At 48.3% G+C, this 18,669-nt stretch overlaps 7 protein-coding genes across 7 annotated transcripts; 3 read left to right on the top strand and 4 right to left on the bottom strand.

Moving 5' to 3' along the window:
• Window positions 1-1,647: 1,647 nt before the first annotated feature.
• Window positions 1,648-3,507, top strand: N7509_014157 (uncharacterized protein; the record flags this gene model as incomplete). The annotated part of the gene is made up of 5 exons (XM_056638794.1): window positions 1,648-1,840; window positions 1,896-2,032; window positions 2,086-2,168; window positions 2,220-2,438; window positions 2,493-3,507. 5 exons carry the CDS (start codon window positions 1,648-1,650, stop codon window positions 3,505-3,507), a joined length of 1,647 nt encoding a protein of 548 aa, XP_056480783.1.
• A 262-nt stretch (window positions 3,508-3,769) lies between these two features.
• N7509_014156 (putative glucan 1,4-alpha-glucosidase) lies at window positions 3,770-5,885 on the bottom strand (the record flags this gene model as incomplete). The annotated part of the gene is made up of 5 exons (XM_056638793.1): window positions 3,770-4,222; window positions 4,306-4,434; window positions 4,490-5,127; window positions 5,175-5,271; window positions 5,325-5,885. 5 exons carry the CDS (start codon window positions 5,883-5,885, stop codon window positions 3,770-3,772), a joined length of 1,878 nt encoding a protein of 625 aa, XP_056480782.1.
• Window positions 5,886-7,282: 1,397 nt separating this feature from the next.
• N7509_014155 (putative alpha-amylase) lies at window positions 7,283-9,538 on the top strand (the record flags this gene model as incomplete). The annotated part of the gene is given in 9 exon segments (XM_056638792.1): window positions 7,283-7,471; window positions 7,487-7,525; window positions 7,582-7,697; window positions 7,743-7,851; window positions 7,899-8,127; window positions 8,175-8,337; window positions 8,388-8,534; window positions 8,580-8,820; window positions 8,873-9,538. The coding sequence occupies 9 exon segments, from the start codon at window positions 7,283-7,285 to the stop codon at window positions 9,536-9,538; spliced, it is 1,899 nt and encodes a 632-aa protein (XP_056480781.1).
• Window positions 9,539-9,661: 123 nt separating this feature from the next.
• N7509_014154 (putative extracellular lipase) lies at window positions 9,662-11,362 on the bottom strand (the record flags this gene model as incomplete). Its single annotated transcript, XM_056638791.1, has 1 exon — window positions 9,662-11,362. The coding sequence occupies one exon, from the start codon at window positions 11,360-11,362 to the stop codon at window positions 9,662-9,664; it is 1,701 nt and encodes a 566-aa protein (XP_056480780.1).
• Window positions 11,363-12,414: 1,052 nt separating this feature from the next.
• N7509_014153 (UbiX family flavin prenyltransferase) lies at window positions 12,415-13,023 on the bottom strand (the record flags this gene model as incomplete). The annotated part of the gene is made up of 1 exon (XM_056638790.1): window positions 12,415-13,023. One exon carries the CDS (start codon window positions 13,021-13,023, stop codon window positions 12,415-12,417), a length of 609 nt encoding a protein of 202 aa, XP_056480779.1.
• Window positions 13,024-13,642: 619 nt separating this feature from the next.
• On the bottom strand, window positions 13,643-15,790 carry N7509_014152 (Zn(II)2Cys6 transcription factor; the record flags this gene model as incomplete). The annotated part of the gene is made up of 6 exons (XM_056638789.1): window positions 13,643-13,683; window positions 13,731-13,807; window positions 13,853-14,620; window positions 14,674-14,905; window positions 14,953-15,209; window positions 15,255-15,790. The coding sequence occupies 6 exons, from the start codon at window positions 15,788-15,790 to the stop codon at window positions 13,643-13,645; spliced, it is 1,911 nt and encodes a 636-aa protein (XP_056480778.1).
• A 1,167-nt stretch (window positions 15,791-16,957) lies between these two features.
• On the top strand, window positions 16,958-18,583 carry N7509_014151 (uncharacterized protein; the record flags this gene model as incomplete). The annotated part of the gene is made up of 1 exon (XM_056638788.1): window positions 16,958-18,583. One exon carries the CDS (start codon window positions 16,958-16,960, stop codon window positions 18,581-18,583), a length of 1,626 nt encoding a protein of 541 aa, XP_056480777.1.
• Window positions 18,584-18,669: the final 86 nt, after the last annotated feature.

Genomic DNA, 18,669 nt, shown 5'->3' with positions numbered 1-18,669 from the left:
TCTAAGACTCCTTCTCTAAGTAAGTTGTCGCATTCATGGGGTTATTTCATGAGCGCCCATCAATCATCGAAGGATCATTGAAATCTGGGAAGGTTACATTACTTTTCGGGGACGAGTCTGCATTTTGGAAGACCGGGAGCTATCTAGAGCGCCGGTGGATTGGAATATGAGATCAGGTAGCCGAAATGAATAAATCTGAATTCATGTTAATGGAAGGCAAGTAATGGGGAATTCGGATAAACATCGGCCTAATTAGATACCTCATTTTGCGGTACGTTGCTTCTTCTGTGACCAGAGGCCTCAGAATGGCTCACTCAGTCTATACCGCTTCATCCAGTTGCTTGATGCTGTTAATGCAACGGCGGCATTCGTCGTGCGCACTTATACCTTCCAGCACTGGAGTGAGAAAGAATGGTAGGATGTGTGACTACCTAGGTACAACGGATGGTGAAAGCCAAGAGTTGCTACAGGGAACCTGATATGTATATATGGACGGCTACGTGAGCTCTTATTCCAAAGGTTACAGATGCAAGATCACTCATATATAAAAATAGTACGAAACGGGGTAAGAATTTTAGAAGAAGGCAATTTAAGTATAAAGCTTTTTGTGAAGTATCTTCTTGTTGTGTGCCGAATCGAAGCTACCGGCGAACAGACGGCAGACCCATCCCGGAGTCTCTTTGCACATACATATCTTCCCTCAAGCACCTAAGAACACTATCACGTCTTGTTGGCACCAAGAACAGTATTTCTGAATGCTCGTTGGATAGCGAACGTTTGGTTGAGTCGGCAAATGCTGACGTTCATAGTATCTCGGGCATCTCCCACCAGATCAACTATAAGACGTAATTGGAACGCACACTTGAGAAGTGTTGGTACCAACTTTTGATTTCCCTTTATGAAATGCGAGTCATAGATCAAGAAAGAGCTATGGACTTTCCCCCAAACATCAGTAAATCGGGTTGAGCTCAGAACCAAACAATTTGACGATGTTCCAACCAGATCATCGGTGAAATTGCAGAACAAAAAGTCCAACGGCCAAGTCACCCGATACTATGCGAGTACTTTTTCCAATCTCGCTTCGGGACTTATGAAGATTCGTACGACCTCCCTCGAGCTTCGTCTACAATGACATACTCGGGATTTTGCTCGGCAAAAATAGCCGGCGGGGCATGATGCAATTGCGGGTCTCAATGGCGATCCAAATCGGGGTTGAAAATATATGTACGGAGTACAAATGCATATATCTCATTTAATATATATTGTTGAACAGCGATTAAAGGCGAAGAAGATCATTCCGAATAATGGTACCGAAAGGTTCACCAATCGCATTTCATCCGGCTGGTAGAAAGTAAAATAATTCTAACCTTGGTACAGAGCATCAATAGAGCTAAGGAAATTTGAAAATAATGCGGAGGGCCCCACCAATCGCGTGATTTGCGATCGCTATGATCACACAATAATTCAACCTGAGTGGCCCGACGAAAAAGGCACAGTCAATGGTTCATAGTGCCATGTGCCGATTATCCTAGATTATTCTCGCCTTGTCGGACATTTAATTCCTACCATTCCCCGCCCCCAGGAAAATCGGCTGGCCGGAGATTCTTGTGTTAAGAGTCACTGAGCCTGTCCTCTCGACAGAACAAAATGGTCACCAAAAGCCAATATGGCACGCAGGATGCACTCCAGGATGAAGAGGGGGTAGTTCGGTCCCAGCCAGTCAACAATGCGCCCACATCCGGAGATGAAGAAAGTCCACTACTCGGAGAATCACAAAATACAGAACAGACGGTGAAGACTGCAGCAGGGGTAGGAGCGATTGTCGCAGTGCTTCTATTAGGTACGAAATTCAAGATTTTACACTTCGCATTGAAACTCATATTCTGTCACTGAAGGTGAATTTATTTCCAATGCCGATGCAACGCTTGTTATGGCCGCTGCGGGTCGCGTTTCTTCCGATTTCAATCGTCTACGCGATGCGAGTTGGTTATCGACTGGATATACACTGGGTCTTTGTGCTGCTCAGCCGATGGTATGGGGATGAACTAGAAACTCGGACAGCGACAAAGCTGATGAAGTATACAGTACGGAAAATTGAGCGATATCTACGGCCGCAAGCCCCTTCTCCTGATTTCCTATTTTCTCTTTGCTGTTGGATGCATTATTTGGTATGCAAAATGCTTCAGACGTGTTGTGTTATTTTACTGACATTTCGCTAGTGGTGTTGGACCCCAGATGTGGACGGTAATTCTAGGCCGCGCAATTAGCGGAATGGGCGGGGCAGGTACGATGATTATCAGTTCGGTAATTATCACAGATATCGTCCCCAGGCGTGATGTGGCAACCTGGAGGTCCTATGTCAACATTGCGATGACTCTCGGTCGCAGTCTGGGAGGTCCTGTTGGTGGATTGCTCAGCGATACAATCGGATGGAGGTGGTAAGTGGGGGAAACAATCCATTTCTTCAGGAATCATCGCTTATTTTCAAACAGGCTTTTCCTCATACAAGTTCCATTCGTCGCCCTGGCCGCATTCCTGGTCGTTGTTAAGCTTCAGATCGGCCAGAAAGTGGTCTCCAACAAAGACAGCACGCTCTCGAAACTCGCCAACGTGGATTTCCTGGGAACGGGTTTCCTCGGAGGAGCGATAGTTGCCATCACCTGCATGATTGACCAAGGAGGAAAGTCCTTCCCCTGGCGTTCTTGGATAACCGTTGTTATGGGCGGCGGCGGTCTGATCCTCTTTATCTCATTCGTTCTCGTTGAAGCGTATGTCGCCAAAGATCCGATTTTCAATTTGCGCATTCTGCGAAGACCCAACGTTGCCATTAGCTACATTATCGGATTTCTTCAAATAATGGCTCAACTGGGCATGTTGTTCTCCATCCCACTGTACTTTCAGGTTACCCAGGGTGCTTCAACGACGGCTTCTGGCGGTCATCTGGTTCCCACCATAGTCGGAAACACCGTGGGAGGTATTCTGGCGGGATTATACGTTCGAAAAACGGGGCGGTATAAATTGCTTCTCATCCTGGCTGGTTTGATTTCGTCCATCGCTTATGTCTTGTTGTATCTCTTCTGGAATGGCAACACCGGCTTCTGGGAGTCGCTTTACGTTTTCCCGGGTGGATTCGGTACTGGGATCGCTTCGGCAGCGGGATTTGTGGCCATGACGGCAATTCTACCCTCAGACGAAATAGCAATGGCTACATCGGGCTATATGCTTTTGATTAGCTTTGCGATGACGGCTGGTGTAACAATGTGCAACTCGGTCCTCGGCATCGAGTTCGAAGCTCAGTTGCGTCGAAATGTGCGAGGCCCTGGCTCGGAGAACATTATCAAGCGGGCGATGGCAGACACGGATTATATCGCCCATCTCACGGGCCAAATTCGTGAAGTTGTTTTGGCTTGCTACTTGTCAGGCCTCAAGCATACTTATGTTGTATCGTCTGTGAGCTCTCTCGCAGCCGCCTTCTTCGGACTATTTATCCGTAACCATCACCTGTAATATACAATTTTTGATATAGACAGACGACTGTCTATTCAAGTCATGCTGCTTGATTTGAAAATGATTCGTTAACATCAACGTAGTGTATTCCAGAAACCGTTAGATACAAAATGTTCAATAACAGAAGAATTTCCAATAAACAGATGATCTCCAACTATCAATTCACAGCGGGCGCAATCAATTGATTCGTTGATTCCCGGCCCAATGAATCTTTCAAATTCACGCTGGCAATCCCAGAGCGGAAACTAAGCCCTACAACTGTCTATCTCCAGGTATCGCTGATTGTCACAGCGGTCGTGGCGCAGGCCGCCGGCACTGTATAAGAGAGATTCGGATCACTCTCCCATGTGATTGTACCAGAGCTCGCAACTCGGATATACTTGTATTGGAAAACTTGACCAGCAGGCAGATTGACCGTGACATACCACAGGTTGTTGGAGCTGGTGTATTTGCTTGCACTCAGGGCAATAGCACTGCTGGTGTCCCAGCTGCCAAGCGCAGAGATAGACCCAGCCAATTTGATGTTCTCGCCATATACTGTCGTGGCGATAACATCGAAAGTGACCGCCACAGCGCTTGGCGTGGTGCATGATGAGGTCGTAGTGCTTGTCTTGGAAGTGGTGGTAGTCGAACTTTTGCTAGTTGTTGTTCCGCCAGTGGTAGTCGACCCGACCCACTCGTCAAGGAGCTTGGCCAGTTTGTGTTGGTAGCGGTGCTGTAGGTTCCCGTAGCTGAAGTCGCAGAGCATGTTCCTGGAACACTGCTTGCAGAGGTCTCGCCCCATGCTGCGGGAACAACCGAGTTGCGGCGCATGTTTGCAGTGAGCAGGGCTGCGTATGACCAAGTCAGATCACGGGCTGACGCTGGGGTTCCATCAGCTCTGAGAAACTGTTCGGACATGGAGCCATTTGTATAGGCATATTGTTCCTGTAGAATATCAGTCATGATGCCAATCGGGATATATATACGCGATTTCGCCTACCGCGATGCTCATATAGCCATCAGCATATGTCTTGACCGCACTGACAATCGAGGAGTACGCAGTGCTGCTTGATGAATAGGTGCCCGTGGCAGCTGAGCTATACAAGTCTGTGAAGAAGCTCAACGAGACACTGCTGATGGTCAAAGAGCCAGCTTTATTCCATTGATACAATGCATCATAGAGTTGCTCGGCGGCAGCCATTGTGCACAGGTACCAAGGGTTACCATTATAGTAAGAATCCTCAGGGTAACGACCGACTGCAACAGCCTGTCCCGCACTCTTACCAGAGTTGATAGTGTAGATAGATCGGAATGAGTCAGTAACTACCTTGTGGTTTGCCAAAGCACGTGCCGAGCAAGGCTGGAAGGTTGAGTCATCGCAGCCCGCCTCGGGATCGAAAGTGTGAATGCTACCCAGGAGGGTGTTTGCATCCTTTCCAGTACGGCTGCTGCCAAAGTTTGCCAGGGTGTACGAGCCGGTCCAGTAAGATTGCAGGAAACAAAGTACCTGGGGTGCTTGAGAGTCGCAGTACGAGCAGGATGATCCCACCTGACTAGCAAATTTACTGCCTTCAACCAGGGCGCGGTGTTGAACGGCTGTTGTGAAGAATGACTCTCCGTTTACCTCTTCCCACAGATCTGCTCTTCATCAGCAACGTTTGGGCCGGAAATTTGGCGGGCCTTACCGTATCCAGAGCTGTTCCAGTTTTGTGCAACGTAGGAAAGGTCGTTGCGAACAATAGGCCAGACAATATCAGTGGCCGTGGATGTGTATCCATTAGCCTAGAATATGCATCAGCAAGAGACATGGTGTATTTGCACGAAAGGTAACTCACAATTAGCCACTGCCCAAAGGCAACCATCGCAGTGGCTCGGAGGGCAGGGCCATCGCGCTGAGGACGGCCCCATGATCCGGTATATGCTGTCTTGTCGACATTAAACTTGGGTTCACCAAGCCCACCGCTAGAGAGACCCCCAGAGGGATTGGAAACGGTCTGAATGTAGGCCTGGGTGCTTATGTACTCTTCAATAACCGTGAGCAAGTCTGTGTCGCCATTCTTGAACAGATCCACCAGGGTCTTCATGACTAAAGCCGAGTCACGAGTCCAAGTGTAATAATCTGCGATGTCAGACTCTTCTCCTGTAAGATCAAATGTTTGGCACTCACAGTCAGGGCTGTCTGTACTCGGACTGGCGATGACGATTCCCGAGCCCGAGCTCTTTGCATACGCGCCGCTCGAGCCGATGTTATCCAAGATACCCTCTCGCGCAACCGCAGTCTCGGATGCCAGCCAGGCATCCAAGCTACCAGTCGCACGAGGTGCCAACTGTGGTGCGGCCAACACAGCCGAGCCAAAGGTTAGCGCGCAGAGCGTAGTCCAGATGCGGTGAGCCATGATGAAGAATCAACTGTCTCTGTTTTTGTCTGGTGTTCAAATGAGGGTGTTCGCATGGCTTTTATGCATCGCCACGTTGCTGTGTGCCCGCTTCAGTTGGATTTCAAATGTCAACATTAAATTGCAGGAGCCTTAACCGGGGGTGGGGAAATGTGACGAGGCAGAGATCGGAGGGCTGCAGACTAAGGGCTGGAGACTAACTAACTAGTTCGTTTGTGGCTTTCGTGCCAGTCAGTTTTGCTTTTGCACGATCAGACGCGCTAACGCTTTGTCACGGATGAGGTCCCTACCCCTCGAATGGATCAGCAGTCTTTATTTTGCAAGCGGCTTCTTCTTCTTCTTCTTTTTTGCGTCCCACTTTAGCAACTCTCTCGTTTGTTTACACCTTCTGTCTACATTCACCGTCGCGATTTTTCCACTCACAAAATATATGCTAACCCGAGTCTTCTGAATCAAGCCACTATGATCTCACATCTACGCCTCCCCTGAGGCCTGCATTCTACAGATGTCTTCAATCACCCCGCAGATTCTCCGTCCCCTGTCTAGCCCAACGCCCGCCGGGGCTTTAGGAGAGGTGACCTCCAATCAATCTTCCTCGCCTTTCCGTCCTTGAACGCGTCGGCTTCGCTTGCAAAGGAGGCGTTTTGTCAGGAAATTTAGCGCGCATGCAAAAAGGGCATGTCCTGCATTTCTCCTTCGAAACCCGGCTTTTAGCGCTTTCTTTTTTGCAAATGTGGAGAAATATTGATCGACAATGTCCGCCTGGTGCGCGGAGGATCTCCCTCTTGGAGACTGGCGCTGGACGCTAAGGCCGACCTTGCAGATAGGTCTATTAACCGAGCATACTTATTGCATGCGTGCCTGCAGGATAGAATGTTCGCGGAGTTCTTAACGGATGTGCTTGCAGTCATAGACTGAGCATAAATCACGGTGGACTTATGAAAAGTCTCACAGGACACGCGCCACAGCCCACATGAAGCGATCGGAAACGCGACATTTCATTTAATATACAGAATGCAATACTGAAAATCTTTAGCTGAGCTGAGATACTTGTAGATATTTAGTAAAATAATAGACTAGTGTATGCAAGTGGGCCAAAATCGATCGAAAATTAAAATTAAAATTTCGGACTTAATCAGGGGCTTCTGTGAAACCCTGATGCTGGCTAGGGCGGACGGAATAAATGAAGTTTAATAGTATTCACTCAGAACCATTGGCTCTATGTGCCGACAATCAGCCGGGGGTCATATGTAGTGGTCTAACCTCAAAACATATGACAGTCGCTTTTGTGCCCTGCAGAAACCTTCGATTTGCGGGGTTAATGTATAAAATGCGCCAGTGGCTGCGGATTAGACTCAGATAGAGAGTGCCATTATCCACATTTTCGACGGGGCAAAATGTACCTTGTCCTTGCTGCTACACTTCTGCTCATTCAGGTCATCGCCGCGCTTTCACCTGCGGAATGGCGGTCCCAGTCAATTTACTTTCTGTTGACTGATCGATTTGGACGTGACGATAATTCAACCACAGCTGCTTGTGATGTCACAGACAGGGCATGTAACGAACCCAATCTTGAAAATCAACCCGTCTAATTGGAATAGATTTACTGTGGTGGAAGTTGGCAAGGAATCATCAATCATGTATGCGCGGTAAAAATAAAGAAGTTAGTTCGTTATACGAGGCTAATTACACCTAGCTGGATTATATCCAAGGCATGGGATTTACCGCCATCTGGATCACCCCGGTCACCGAACAGCTCGACGGCGATACGGGTGACGGTGAAGCCTATCATGGCTACTGGCAACAGAAGATGTGAGTTTTCAGCTCACTGAATCATACGAAAAACTAATTTCCTAGATATGAGGTCAATTCGAACCACGGCACTGCTGCTGACATTAAGGCTCTTTCGAAAGCTCTACACGCTAGGGGGATGTATCTGATGGTCGATGTAGTGGCAAATCACATGGTTAGTTGAACCCTTCTGCGTAACTATCGATACTGATTATAAGGCAGGGATACAACGGTGCAGGAAATACGGTCGACTACAGTGTCTTCAATCCCTTTGATTCATCCTCCTACTTCCATTCGTATTGTCTAATTAGCAATTACGATAACCAGACCAACGTGGAAGACTGTTGGCTCGGAGACACCACTGTCTCTTTGCCTGACCTGAACACCGAACTATCTTCTGTCCAGATGATCTGGTATAACTGGATTACAGATCTAGTTTCAAACTATTCTAGTATGTTTCCTGTTTACATTTGCCAGTCTCTGCTAATATTCAAACAGTCGACGGTCTACGGATTGACACACTCAAACACGTTCAAGAGTCCTTCTGGCCGGGCTATAACAGTGCAGCTGGCGTATATTGTGTGGGAGAGGTTTTCGATGGAGACCCAGCCTACACATGTCCCTACCAAAACTACCTAGATGGAGTTCTAAACTACCCCATGTGAGTATCTACCTTCTCAAATCTCAGACTATATTCATCTGACTTATAAGCTATTACCAACTGCTTTACGCATTTGAGTCGTCAAGCGGAAGCATCAGTGATCTGTATAACATGATCAATTCAGTTGCTTCTGATTGTTCTGATTCCACCTTGCTCGGAAACTTCATCGAGAATCACGATAATCCTCGATTCGCTTCGTAAGTAGATCATTCTTGATTGAACAACAAATTCTAATTGAGCAGATACACGAGTGATTATTCGCAAGCAAAGAATGTGATTTCCTTCCTCTTTTTTTCAGATGGTATCCCGATCATCTACGCTGGCCAAGAACAACACTATAGCGGAGGCAGTGACCCCGCGAATCGCGAAGCGACCTGGCTTTCCGGCTACTCGACGACTGCTGAGCTGTATCAATATATTGCAACGACGAATAAAGTTCGTGCACTCGCTGTGTCTTCAGACTCTTCTTATATTACATCCAAGGTGACGTCCACCCATATCCCCGGGAAACCGCATCTAACAATGATATGAATAGAACTCTCCATTCTACCAAGACAGTCATACGATTGCCATGAAGAAGGGATCAAGTGGATCGCAGGTTATAACAGTTCTTTCCAACTATGGCTCGTCCGGCAGCTCCTACACTCTGAGTCTCAGCGGTAGTGGATATTCTTCCGGCACTGCGCTCATGGAGATGTACACTTGTACATCGATCACTGTTGACTCAAACGGGAATATCGCAGTGCCAATGGCATCTGGTCTGCCTCGCGTGCTCATGCTAGCTTCTGTTGGAACTAGCAGCGGGCCTTGTGCATCGTCGGGCTCTGCTACAACGACTACTAAATCGACTGTTAGCACCACAACTTCGTCTTGCACCCAGGCCACGGCACTACCAGTTCTTTTCAAAGAGATTGTTACCACTTCATATGGACAGGATGTCTATTTGTCTGGTTCAATCAGTCAGTTGGGTAGCTGGGACACTGATGATGCGATTTTGCTTTCGGCAGATCAGTATACCTCGTCAAACCATCTATGGTATGTTCAAGTTACGATTCCAGTCGGGTCGTCCTTCGAGTACAAATTTATTGAGAAGACAAGTGGGTCTTCTTCCGTGACTTGGGAAAGTGACCCTAACCGCTCGTACACTGTGCCTACTGGCTGTTCGGGCTCAACGGCCACAGTGACGGCCACATGGAGATAGTGTTGTTCTAATTTATAGTCCAGGTCTATTATAAATTGTGAGATTTATATATTCCTTCACGGAAAGTATCATGCTATCATTTCGTCATCTCATATCTTCTGGTCTCATATCCAGTAGGCCGACCTAAATATGGAAAGATCCAACATTCTCTAGGATAAAATTATAAGTATCCTGTCGAAAGTTGTCTGCCAAAAGTGCTCCACGGTTATTGAAGAATTGCATCAACGTTTGATTCGTTCCCCAATCTGGCCAGTCCATGTAATCAGCGGCCCGCGAATTGGGGTCCAAGTCATAGACAAAAGACAAATAATATGAATGAATGGACTTTGACGCGTAATTGGGCAGAATTCCATAAAAGACCTGCAGAATATCGGACCCATGGAATGTTCCGAGGATTGGGGTGCCATAATCGTAGCTAGAGAGGTAAGACCAAGCGGCTACATCTGGTTTTGCCTCCGTCGCCAGCTTGAGGAACGCGCGCCGAGTAATTGTAAAGGTGAGATCTCCAAGGATTGCTGCAATGCGCTTATACTGTGGATACCAGTTATTGAAAATACCCGTGCGGAATGGGGATCCATCAGTAGTGACATCTGGATATGTCGCTACAAGCTCCTTCAGCTGAGCCTCGGAAGCCCCCTGGAAGAATATATTCTTCAAATAATCCACCAACTGAGACGTTGTGGTGATGCTAGCTTGGAAGAGAGCAAAGATGGTCCCTTCATCTTCTTGGTCCCCCACGATGAAAGGAACAGAGGCATACCTGCCACTGGTAACCAGATTCTCGGGAGAGTCGGTCAAGACCGTTCCATCCGGTCTAGGAAGATACGATAATGCGACGGAATTGTATGAAAGAATTCCAGGAACAGAGTTCGCTGCGTTTAGGAACTTGGTATAATCCAGGCTGCGGAGACATTCCAGAGTATCGGTAGCAGATCCACATCCTGCCGATTCAACAACGGTGTCGTATACCTCTTGGCCCTTGGTACCGTCAACAGGGTCTGCGGGCACAATGCTTCCAGAGTTCATGATTCCCGCTCGGAACAGCGGCGACCCATTGTAAGTATTATCGCCATCATACAGGGCCATCTGGTCGAAAACAGATATAGAACCTGCAGACTCACCCCAGATAGTCACCTTGGATGGATCTCCCCCAAATGCTTCGATATTATCTGCCACCCATTCCAGGGCAAGGCGTTGATCGAGAAGACCCAGGTTTGCAGAGCCATCTTTCAATATCTCTGACCCAGGCATGAAACCAAATCCACCAACGCGATAGTTCATCGCAACAAAAATGATGGGCATATCAAGGCTCACAGAGGCGGACACGAGACTGGAACCATCATACATCTGGGTTGATCCAAGTTCAAACCCGCCACCGAATATCCAAACGAGAACGGGGAGTTTTGCATTTGCAGCTGTTCCTGACGGACGTTGAATACTGACGGTCAAACAATCTTCGCCGGCATTGCTAACGGTTTGAAATATCGGAATATTTGCTAGCTCTCCCAAAACGGATACAGGGAAGCCAGCAGTATCAGTAGAGAAATAGAACTGCGGGCAGGATCGTGCGGTTCCTGTAGCTTTAACTGTCCCGAGAGAAGATGAGATGGCCTTCGGGGGCTTGAGTCGAAGAGATCCAGTGGGTGGCTGCGCAAAGGGTATTCCGTTGAAACTGTCCACATTGTTCAAGGAGGAGCCAATAACTGTAGCTGCAGGCTTCGAGATGGTGACAGTTGGGGCAGTTGCTCTCTTCTGTTGTGCTGGTGCAGCAAAAGTTGCGGGCAGGGCGAGCAGGAAATATAGAGTTAACTGCACCAACATCATCTTGAATGGAGTCTAGAGAATACTTATGAGATCTGGTGCTCCTTTGTCATCCCTCAAGGGGCAAAGACTTTGCTTTTAAACATCACTCTACGGCTCCGTTGTTCATTGACAAGCTCAATGGAGAAGGAATAAACATGTGGTTCCTCGGTTGAGAAAAATCATCGCGAGGTTCAAATTGACCCCGCGGTGGAGGAGAGGGGGTTTCGGCATCGGAATCAAGTTGCATCTATTCTAAGAAAGGAATCTTCACCGGAGACGGCCATGCGCGAGTCAACATTGAGCATATTGGGGCTCGCTAGATGTAAACGGATGTTAAGGCAAAATCTGGTAGGTCGATGAAGAAGGCCAAAGCGTAAGCGCCTTGGGTGCGTGTTGAAGAATCAGTATGATAGGACAAAAACTCGCGCCCAGGGCAGTCGGCTGACTAGAATACTGATGCGCACGAACGCTGAAATGCAAGATGACCGCATCGGCCCCGCGAATCCTGGGGGTGTGGGGAACATCCCTACCACTGAGAAAGCGGAACTGCAGATCGACGGGTGGACTCGGTTTGATCGCCGTCGTATACTATACGCCCATTCACGACAGTCATCCGCGAAGATCGAGTGGCAAGATGCAGAAGTTTGACTCGAGGAGGTTCTATTGGCATGCCCCTTGTTCCTGACAGATCGGAGATAAAAAGGGTCTTGGGCGCAACCGTGAAGAAAGGAACAGGAGGACGATGGTTGACGATGGACAGTCATTTGGCTCAGTCAACTATTGGAAACTCTAGGCAGCAGGGTCCAACCGTATTCAACCGTATTCACTTGCGCAGTCCAGTTATCTGAGGGCTGCAGAAGCGAGAATCCTACCCAAGCCGCGTGTGTTCCGGAGAACCGACCAGAAGAGGCCAGGAATATGCATCCTTGCCTTTATTTTGTAGATTATAGACTTTGTATACATGTTTTTTCACGTGAAGGTGTGGTACCCAATCTATTCTTCCCTAAAACGCCGAGTATTCCATGCAAACTACCACCCCAGCAGTACATCCTTGTTCTGGTCATTCCAGCGGCTCACTTCTCAGTCTGCCAGCCGTCCCACCTCTCGAAATCCCCCGTATCCAAATCAAACAAATCCAACATGCGCCCCACACTTTGATTGATCAGATCATCAACCGATGCAGCCCGGATATAATAAGCTGGAACTGGTGGGAAAATGATAGCTCCGCTGCGCGTGATCTCGAGCATGTTCCGCAAATGAATATCACTCAGCGGTGTCTCCCTCGCAACGAGAACAAGCTTGCGCCGCTCTTTAAGCATAACATCCGCCGTGCGTGAGATCAAGTCATCACAGAACCCGCTATGAATTCCTGCAAGGGTCTTCATACTGCAAGGCACAACAATCATCCCATCCGTTTTAAATGAGCCACTCGCTACTGGCGCCGCCATGTCATTGATGTTGTGGACGTGATCGGCCAGAGCCTTGACGTTTGATGGGTGGTAATCTGTCTCGTATTTTATAGTTGCTTCGGCCCATTTGCTCATGATAAGGTGTGTTTCAATATTCAGGCGTCGCAGGGCGATGAGGACTTTGATCCCAAGGGCGGCGCCGGTAGCCCCGGTCATCGCGACGACGATACGTTTGCGGGAAGCTGCCGGTGCATGACGGTGTTCGGTGTGCATTGTTTCTAGGCCGTGAGAGCTTCCAGGTGAGGCTCGCCCGGACTGGGGAGTCTGTGTGCCGGAGAGTAGAGAAAGCATGGGAGAGGTAGGTGTTTCTGTCGTTGTATGATGGTACTGGTATGTAGTGTTTGGAGGCAGTGTTTGTATACAGGACTGTATAATGCGATGGTGAGTGATAGATGAAGATGCGAAAAGAGAACCAAACTAGCTATCTTATAAGAAGCTGTGGCAAAACAAAACTCGGTCGGCTTTGACAAGAATCGGCAAGGTGAGTGCCAGAGTGAATGCTGATCGGCCCGATTTTCATACTCCGAGCAAGACCGAGCCCCAATGCCGAGCCCCGAACACGCGGCCTGGAAGAAAACCACCGAATACAAGGGCACAGAAGGAATTCAGAACCGGAAATAGTGGTGCTGTCTCAGTTATCCGAGTTATCCGCCCAATTTTAAAAAGTTAGACCAATAAGGCACGATTGAGCGATTGCACTACTTGGAGCTATGTGCTGCTAGCTCAATACCATGAAACGCAAGCTAGCTTAAGGGAAAATGGCAACAATAGCTAATGGCTTATTTGTCAAAATTGTGTTATTTCATTATGGACATCATAATACTTTTTTCCGTTACAAAAATCCATTCTCCTGAGTGAAGTCGAACATCGGCACTGCTAGTGTTAGTCAAGGAGCAAGCTTTCTCGCGGGTCATACACACCATTCATAATCGAGTCAAGATACGTGACCGGGGAAATATCGAAGGCATTTGGCATTTCAAGATAACTTTCAAAATTTCTGCATGATCAGCAATGCTCTTTCAAGACAACATAAACAACATACCCATCAAAAGGAACTGGATGTGGTCCTGTTGCAGCGTTTTCATTTTCGGCCGATCGATCTCCCTCCCTATCTAGGGCAGCTCGGAGTGTCACCAAGGCACGAATATGACGAGCGGACAGCCATTGTTGGTCTTGCTCCGACATTGTCCCATCATCCGATCGTGAGTCAGAGGATGAAAATACATCGATCACTCTTTGCTGCAGGTCGCGGCCTTCGGGGTCATTGCGAGTTTCCTCCCACATGCAGAGCAAAAGGGTCGAGCTTAATACAGTATGTACCATAGACCAACTGCGCAGTGGAACAACACTGAGCGCTTGGAAGTCGAGGAATGCTCTCGAAGCGTCAATAAGACTTCCCTTCGCGCGTGAGCGTAGAATATCCGAATGTGGCGGCTGTACCTGCGCTTGCTTCATGGCTGGACGACAGGCGACAGATACACAAAAGGAGGTGTGCATTTTCAAAGCTAGGTGTTCGAGGTGGTGCTGCAATGTTGTGCAATTTTCGCGAGAATGCAGATGGGGTTGGGCTTTTTGACGGACGCGGTCAATGTGCTGTAAGTATTCGATTCCTCGGTCGGCGGCAGTAATGCCTAAACCTTCAGGTCCTAGAATATCCAGTCCAACTCTGCATATAAAATGCATGATATCTGTATATGAAAGGCCGTGTCTCTCAACGAATGAGTTGTCAAGGGGCCATCCGGAGACTGATACAATGGGAGGGCGATCATAACAGAGGCAGAGTAGGCTATCTTGCCAAACAATTGTCGACCTAAAAAGTTTAGTTATTCTCATAACCATGACCTTGCTTGAAGTTCTTCTTACCATAAGGCCCTTGCCTTTGTTCGCACATACTCAGGCCAATGAATGGTACTGCGCTCAGTATGAAGCCCCATAGTCTGCGCCAATCGAATGGTCGTGCCTAGCAATGCCCAGGCCGCATCCGACTGGCCCATATTTTGTAGTGTATTCCCCAATATTAATAGCGCCTGAATTATATCCAATGATGGGCGAAAAAGAAAATTTGCCAGGCGGAGTGCATGAAATGACCGGCGTGCTGATGGATGGTCAGCGTGCTCAATAATGCCAGGGACCAAAACTTACCAAAGTCTGTGGAAAGTTCCAAGCGCTGCGGATACTCGATATCGGAGTAATGTGAGCCAGCTGCCAAAGTAGCTAGCAGCAAGCTGATGTGGCCGATCGATTTATCCGTTGCCCAACGCTCCGTGATTTTTTCTGGGTCATGGAGGTCCCCATTTGCATGGGCATTCAGATAAGTGCACAAGTCTGACTCAAAGCGATCCATGTCTGCTAGTATCGGATTGAACGGGTACGCAGTAACACGATAATAGTGAAAGAACCTGCTGGTTAGCTTATATGCTCATGATGGGATGCGAGGGACATACTTCAAAACTTCCGTCCGTTGCGGCAAAATGCCCAGCAACGAATGCCAGCGCTCTTGGGGTGTTTTAGAATCCATGAATGGATACGAACTGAAAGTGTTCTGAAGACCCAGTACCGATCCAACCTCCCTGGCAACGGAGTCGTTCGCACCGGACGCTCTCAGTCGCAGGATCGAGACGACGGAGTTATCCCCCGAATACACATAATTCTTCGAAGCATCATCAGGTCGCACATCGCCAGCCTCCGCAGGTACATGAGCATCGGCATCAATATTAACATCAATATTTTGACCGACCGAGCCCTCCGGCGACCTCGCATTCCGCACGCTCCCTGGTGCAGTTAGAGGAGATGATGGCCCCCCTCGGCCACGCAATTGATACGAGCAGATGTGTGGGTGCTTGCGACGGACACAGGTCCGACATGGATGGTGACCGTCACATTTTACTTTGCGCTTCCGACAGGGATAACAAGCGTGTGTTTCGCGTTCTCGGGATTTGAGTCGGAGAACTCGGTCTGCCTCATCTTGGCTGACATTCATGCCGAGGTCCGAGATTGCTGCAAGGCCAGCTACTACTTAGCGGGATTGGCGTTTCTGGGATGCTTTACCGGTGCGATGAGTGCGAAAGGTTCATATATGTCAGTTCCGAGACACCGAAATGTAAATCCTCAGAATAAATCTTGGAAGATAACCAGCTGCAAAAGTTGAGTGGTTCAAGTTGACTCGGAGTGTTCCGGTTCCGTGCACGGGCCAGTTTGCGGTGACGGCGAGGCTGGAATGCTGCAAATCGTGATATTCAATGATAGATAACAATGGAATTCTATCAATTCTTGCCGGCTAAAGGCTTATTGGGTGGGGATATTCTAGGACGTCTAGGTAATTCCCCAAGCAATTTCGAGTTCAAGTTGCTGTTAATGATTGCCAAAATTGTCACTGTGTGCTCAGTACGTGGTAGGAATATATACTTGCACCCCCACCATGTCAAATTCCAAGTTTACACCTCCAGTGAGTTTCTCATCTCACCGCCAGATTCGCATATATAGGCAGTATTCACTTTTATATTTCTTAATAACACCCATAGAAAGTTTCGGCTTGATTTTTGTCACTGTTTGAAGGGTCAATTTTGAGCCTGTGGATCTTAGACATATGTCCCACATCATCTGCAGCGCCTCGTTATACACCCTGAGTTAGCCCCACATCTTTAGTTGCATTTTATAAATACAGAGTTTACTTTTCCGCTTCTCATACTGGTACTGGTTGATCCCAGTCCGTTTTCCGACATACATAGAACTATTTAGTGTTTCATTTGCCCACAGATCCGACGAACATCCGATTAGTACACAAGGTTGCGTTTATTTGGCGAATGCTGATATAGGTTGGAACAAGGAATGTACAGCTCTAGAGTTAAGGTCAAGTTCATGCTAGCCACTGTCTCATTTTATATTGATCCAGCTGCAAGATAGAGAAGTGCAGGTGATACCTAGCCTGGTATAGAGACAGTCTCATGATATCGCGGGGTACATGATGCTGGTTTGAAGTGGGTTATGTGGGGTTGGATGGTCCCTCACACTCGATTTCAATTCTCTATTTATTCAGTAGCTACCGCATCCAGATCCTGTTATCTGATCCCACAGCGTACTCTGCCAGTGGTCTAACTGGTGCCCCTTCGCTCTTTCATCTAAAGATTTATCCTCAGTTGCTATCAACATGAGATGTACCACACTATACGCTTCTCTTGTGACATCACTTGTCGCGCTAAGCGAAGCATTTAGCCATCGCAGTACTTGCACGAAATTTAATTTTCAGCATGCCCTGCCCAAAGAAGCCACCGTGTTATCCACAGCCTTTGTGGAAGCTGGGGGTAGCTACGGCGAGGGAGCTCCTGATATTGCCTATCCCTCCAACTCAACCTATCTCCCCGAGCTCTGCGCTGTAATTGTTAATGTCACCACGTCCGCTATTTCTTCATACCGCTTTGGCCTATTTTTACCTTCTCAATGGAACGACCGCTTTCTCGCAGTCGGCAATGGTGGATTTGCCGGTGGCATCAACTGGTTAAGCATGGGTAACGGTGTGACCTATGGTCACGCCGTTGTATCGACGGATACTGGCCACAACTCGACTAGTCTAGATGTCTCATGGGCACTTGATAATGAGGAAAAGCGCAAGGACTTTGGCTTCCGAGCAATTCACGGGTCGGTCGTGCTTGGAAAAGCCCTGACCGAAGCCTTCTATCTTCGAGACATTCAGTATTCGTATTATACTGGCTCTTCGACGGGTGGCCGTCAAGGCCTGAAGGAAGTGCAGCTTCATGCCGACTCCTTTGATGGTGTTCTTATTGGCGCCCCGGCATGGTGGACTTCACACCAGCAGCCATGGACCAGCAAAGTCGCAACTTACAACTTACCCGTATCAAGTCCCAATCACATTCCCAGTGATCTATTTGCCGTTATCGCGAACCAAGTTGTCAAGCACTGTGATATTCTCGATGGAGTCGTCGACGGCATTGTGTCTTCTCCTAGTGAGTGTAACTTGGAAAGCTTAGAATTGGCTTGCGATACCGAGACGGCCAATGCCTCGGCCTGCCTTACGGCCCCTCAGCTCCAGACACTGCAGGAAATCTATGCCAACTACACTGTTGACGGACAACTTATTTTTCCCGGAATGGAATTAGGTTCCGAGGCAACCTGGTCAATGCTTCTCTCTGGCGATGCACCATCCGGGCTTGGAGACGGTTATATCCAGAACTTCGTACTAAACGACCCCGATTGGACTTGGGAGCAGTACAACGATAGCATTGTTTCACTCGCCGAGAAAATCGACCCAGGTGAATGCACGGCGTGGGATTATAGCTCACTCGACAAATTCCGCGACCGTGGTGGTAAGCTTTTCCTCTTTCACGGGCTTGCTGACGGCGGCATTGTGCCTCGATCATCCGGTGTGTTTTACGAGCGCACTCTGGCTCTTCTTGGGGGCTTGGATGCCGTGCGAGATTGGTTCCGGTTATTCTACATTCCGGGAATGGAGCATGTAGGAGACACGCCCGTTGGAGCCCCCTGGTTCATATCTGGTGGCTCTCAAGCAAGTAGACTTGGATCGAACGCATGGGCGGGACGGAATAGGCTAGAGGATCCTCAGCATGACGCGTTACTCGCTCTAATGGATTGGGTCGAGAACGGAATGGTGATAAAGCAAGTTATTGCAACTACATGGACGAACTCGACCGATCCTACTTCGGGGGTGCTTCGACAAAGGCCACTTTGCCCCTACCCAGAGAAACAAGTCTACATTGGTGGCAATGAGAAAGTCCCGGAGAGCTGGAAGTGCGTCTAGGGAGGCAACAGAACTTGAAAGCTTCAAGAGATAAGTTACAGTGGTAGATAAACCCCTGAAGAGATTTTACACTGGTGCAGTGCTCT

Source organism: Penicillium cosmopolitanum (genome assembly GCF_028827165.1).
Source record: "Penicillium cosmopolitanum strain IBT 29677 chromosome Unknown utg000013l:1.0-859999.0:1.0-860633.0, whole genome shotgun sequence".
NCBI classification, from domain to species: Eukaryota; Fungi; Ascomycota; class Eurotiomycetes; order Eurotiales; family Aspergillaceae; genus Penicillium; species Penicillium cosmopolitanum.
This window is presented reverse-complemented; position numbering and strand designations above follow the sequence as displayed.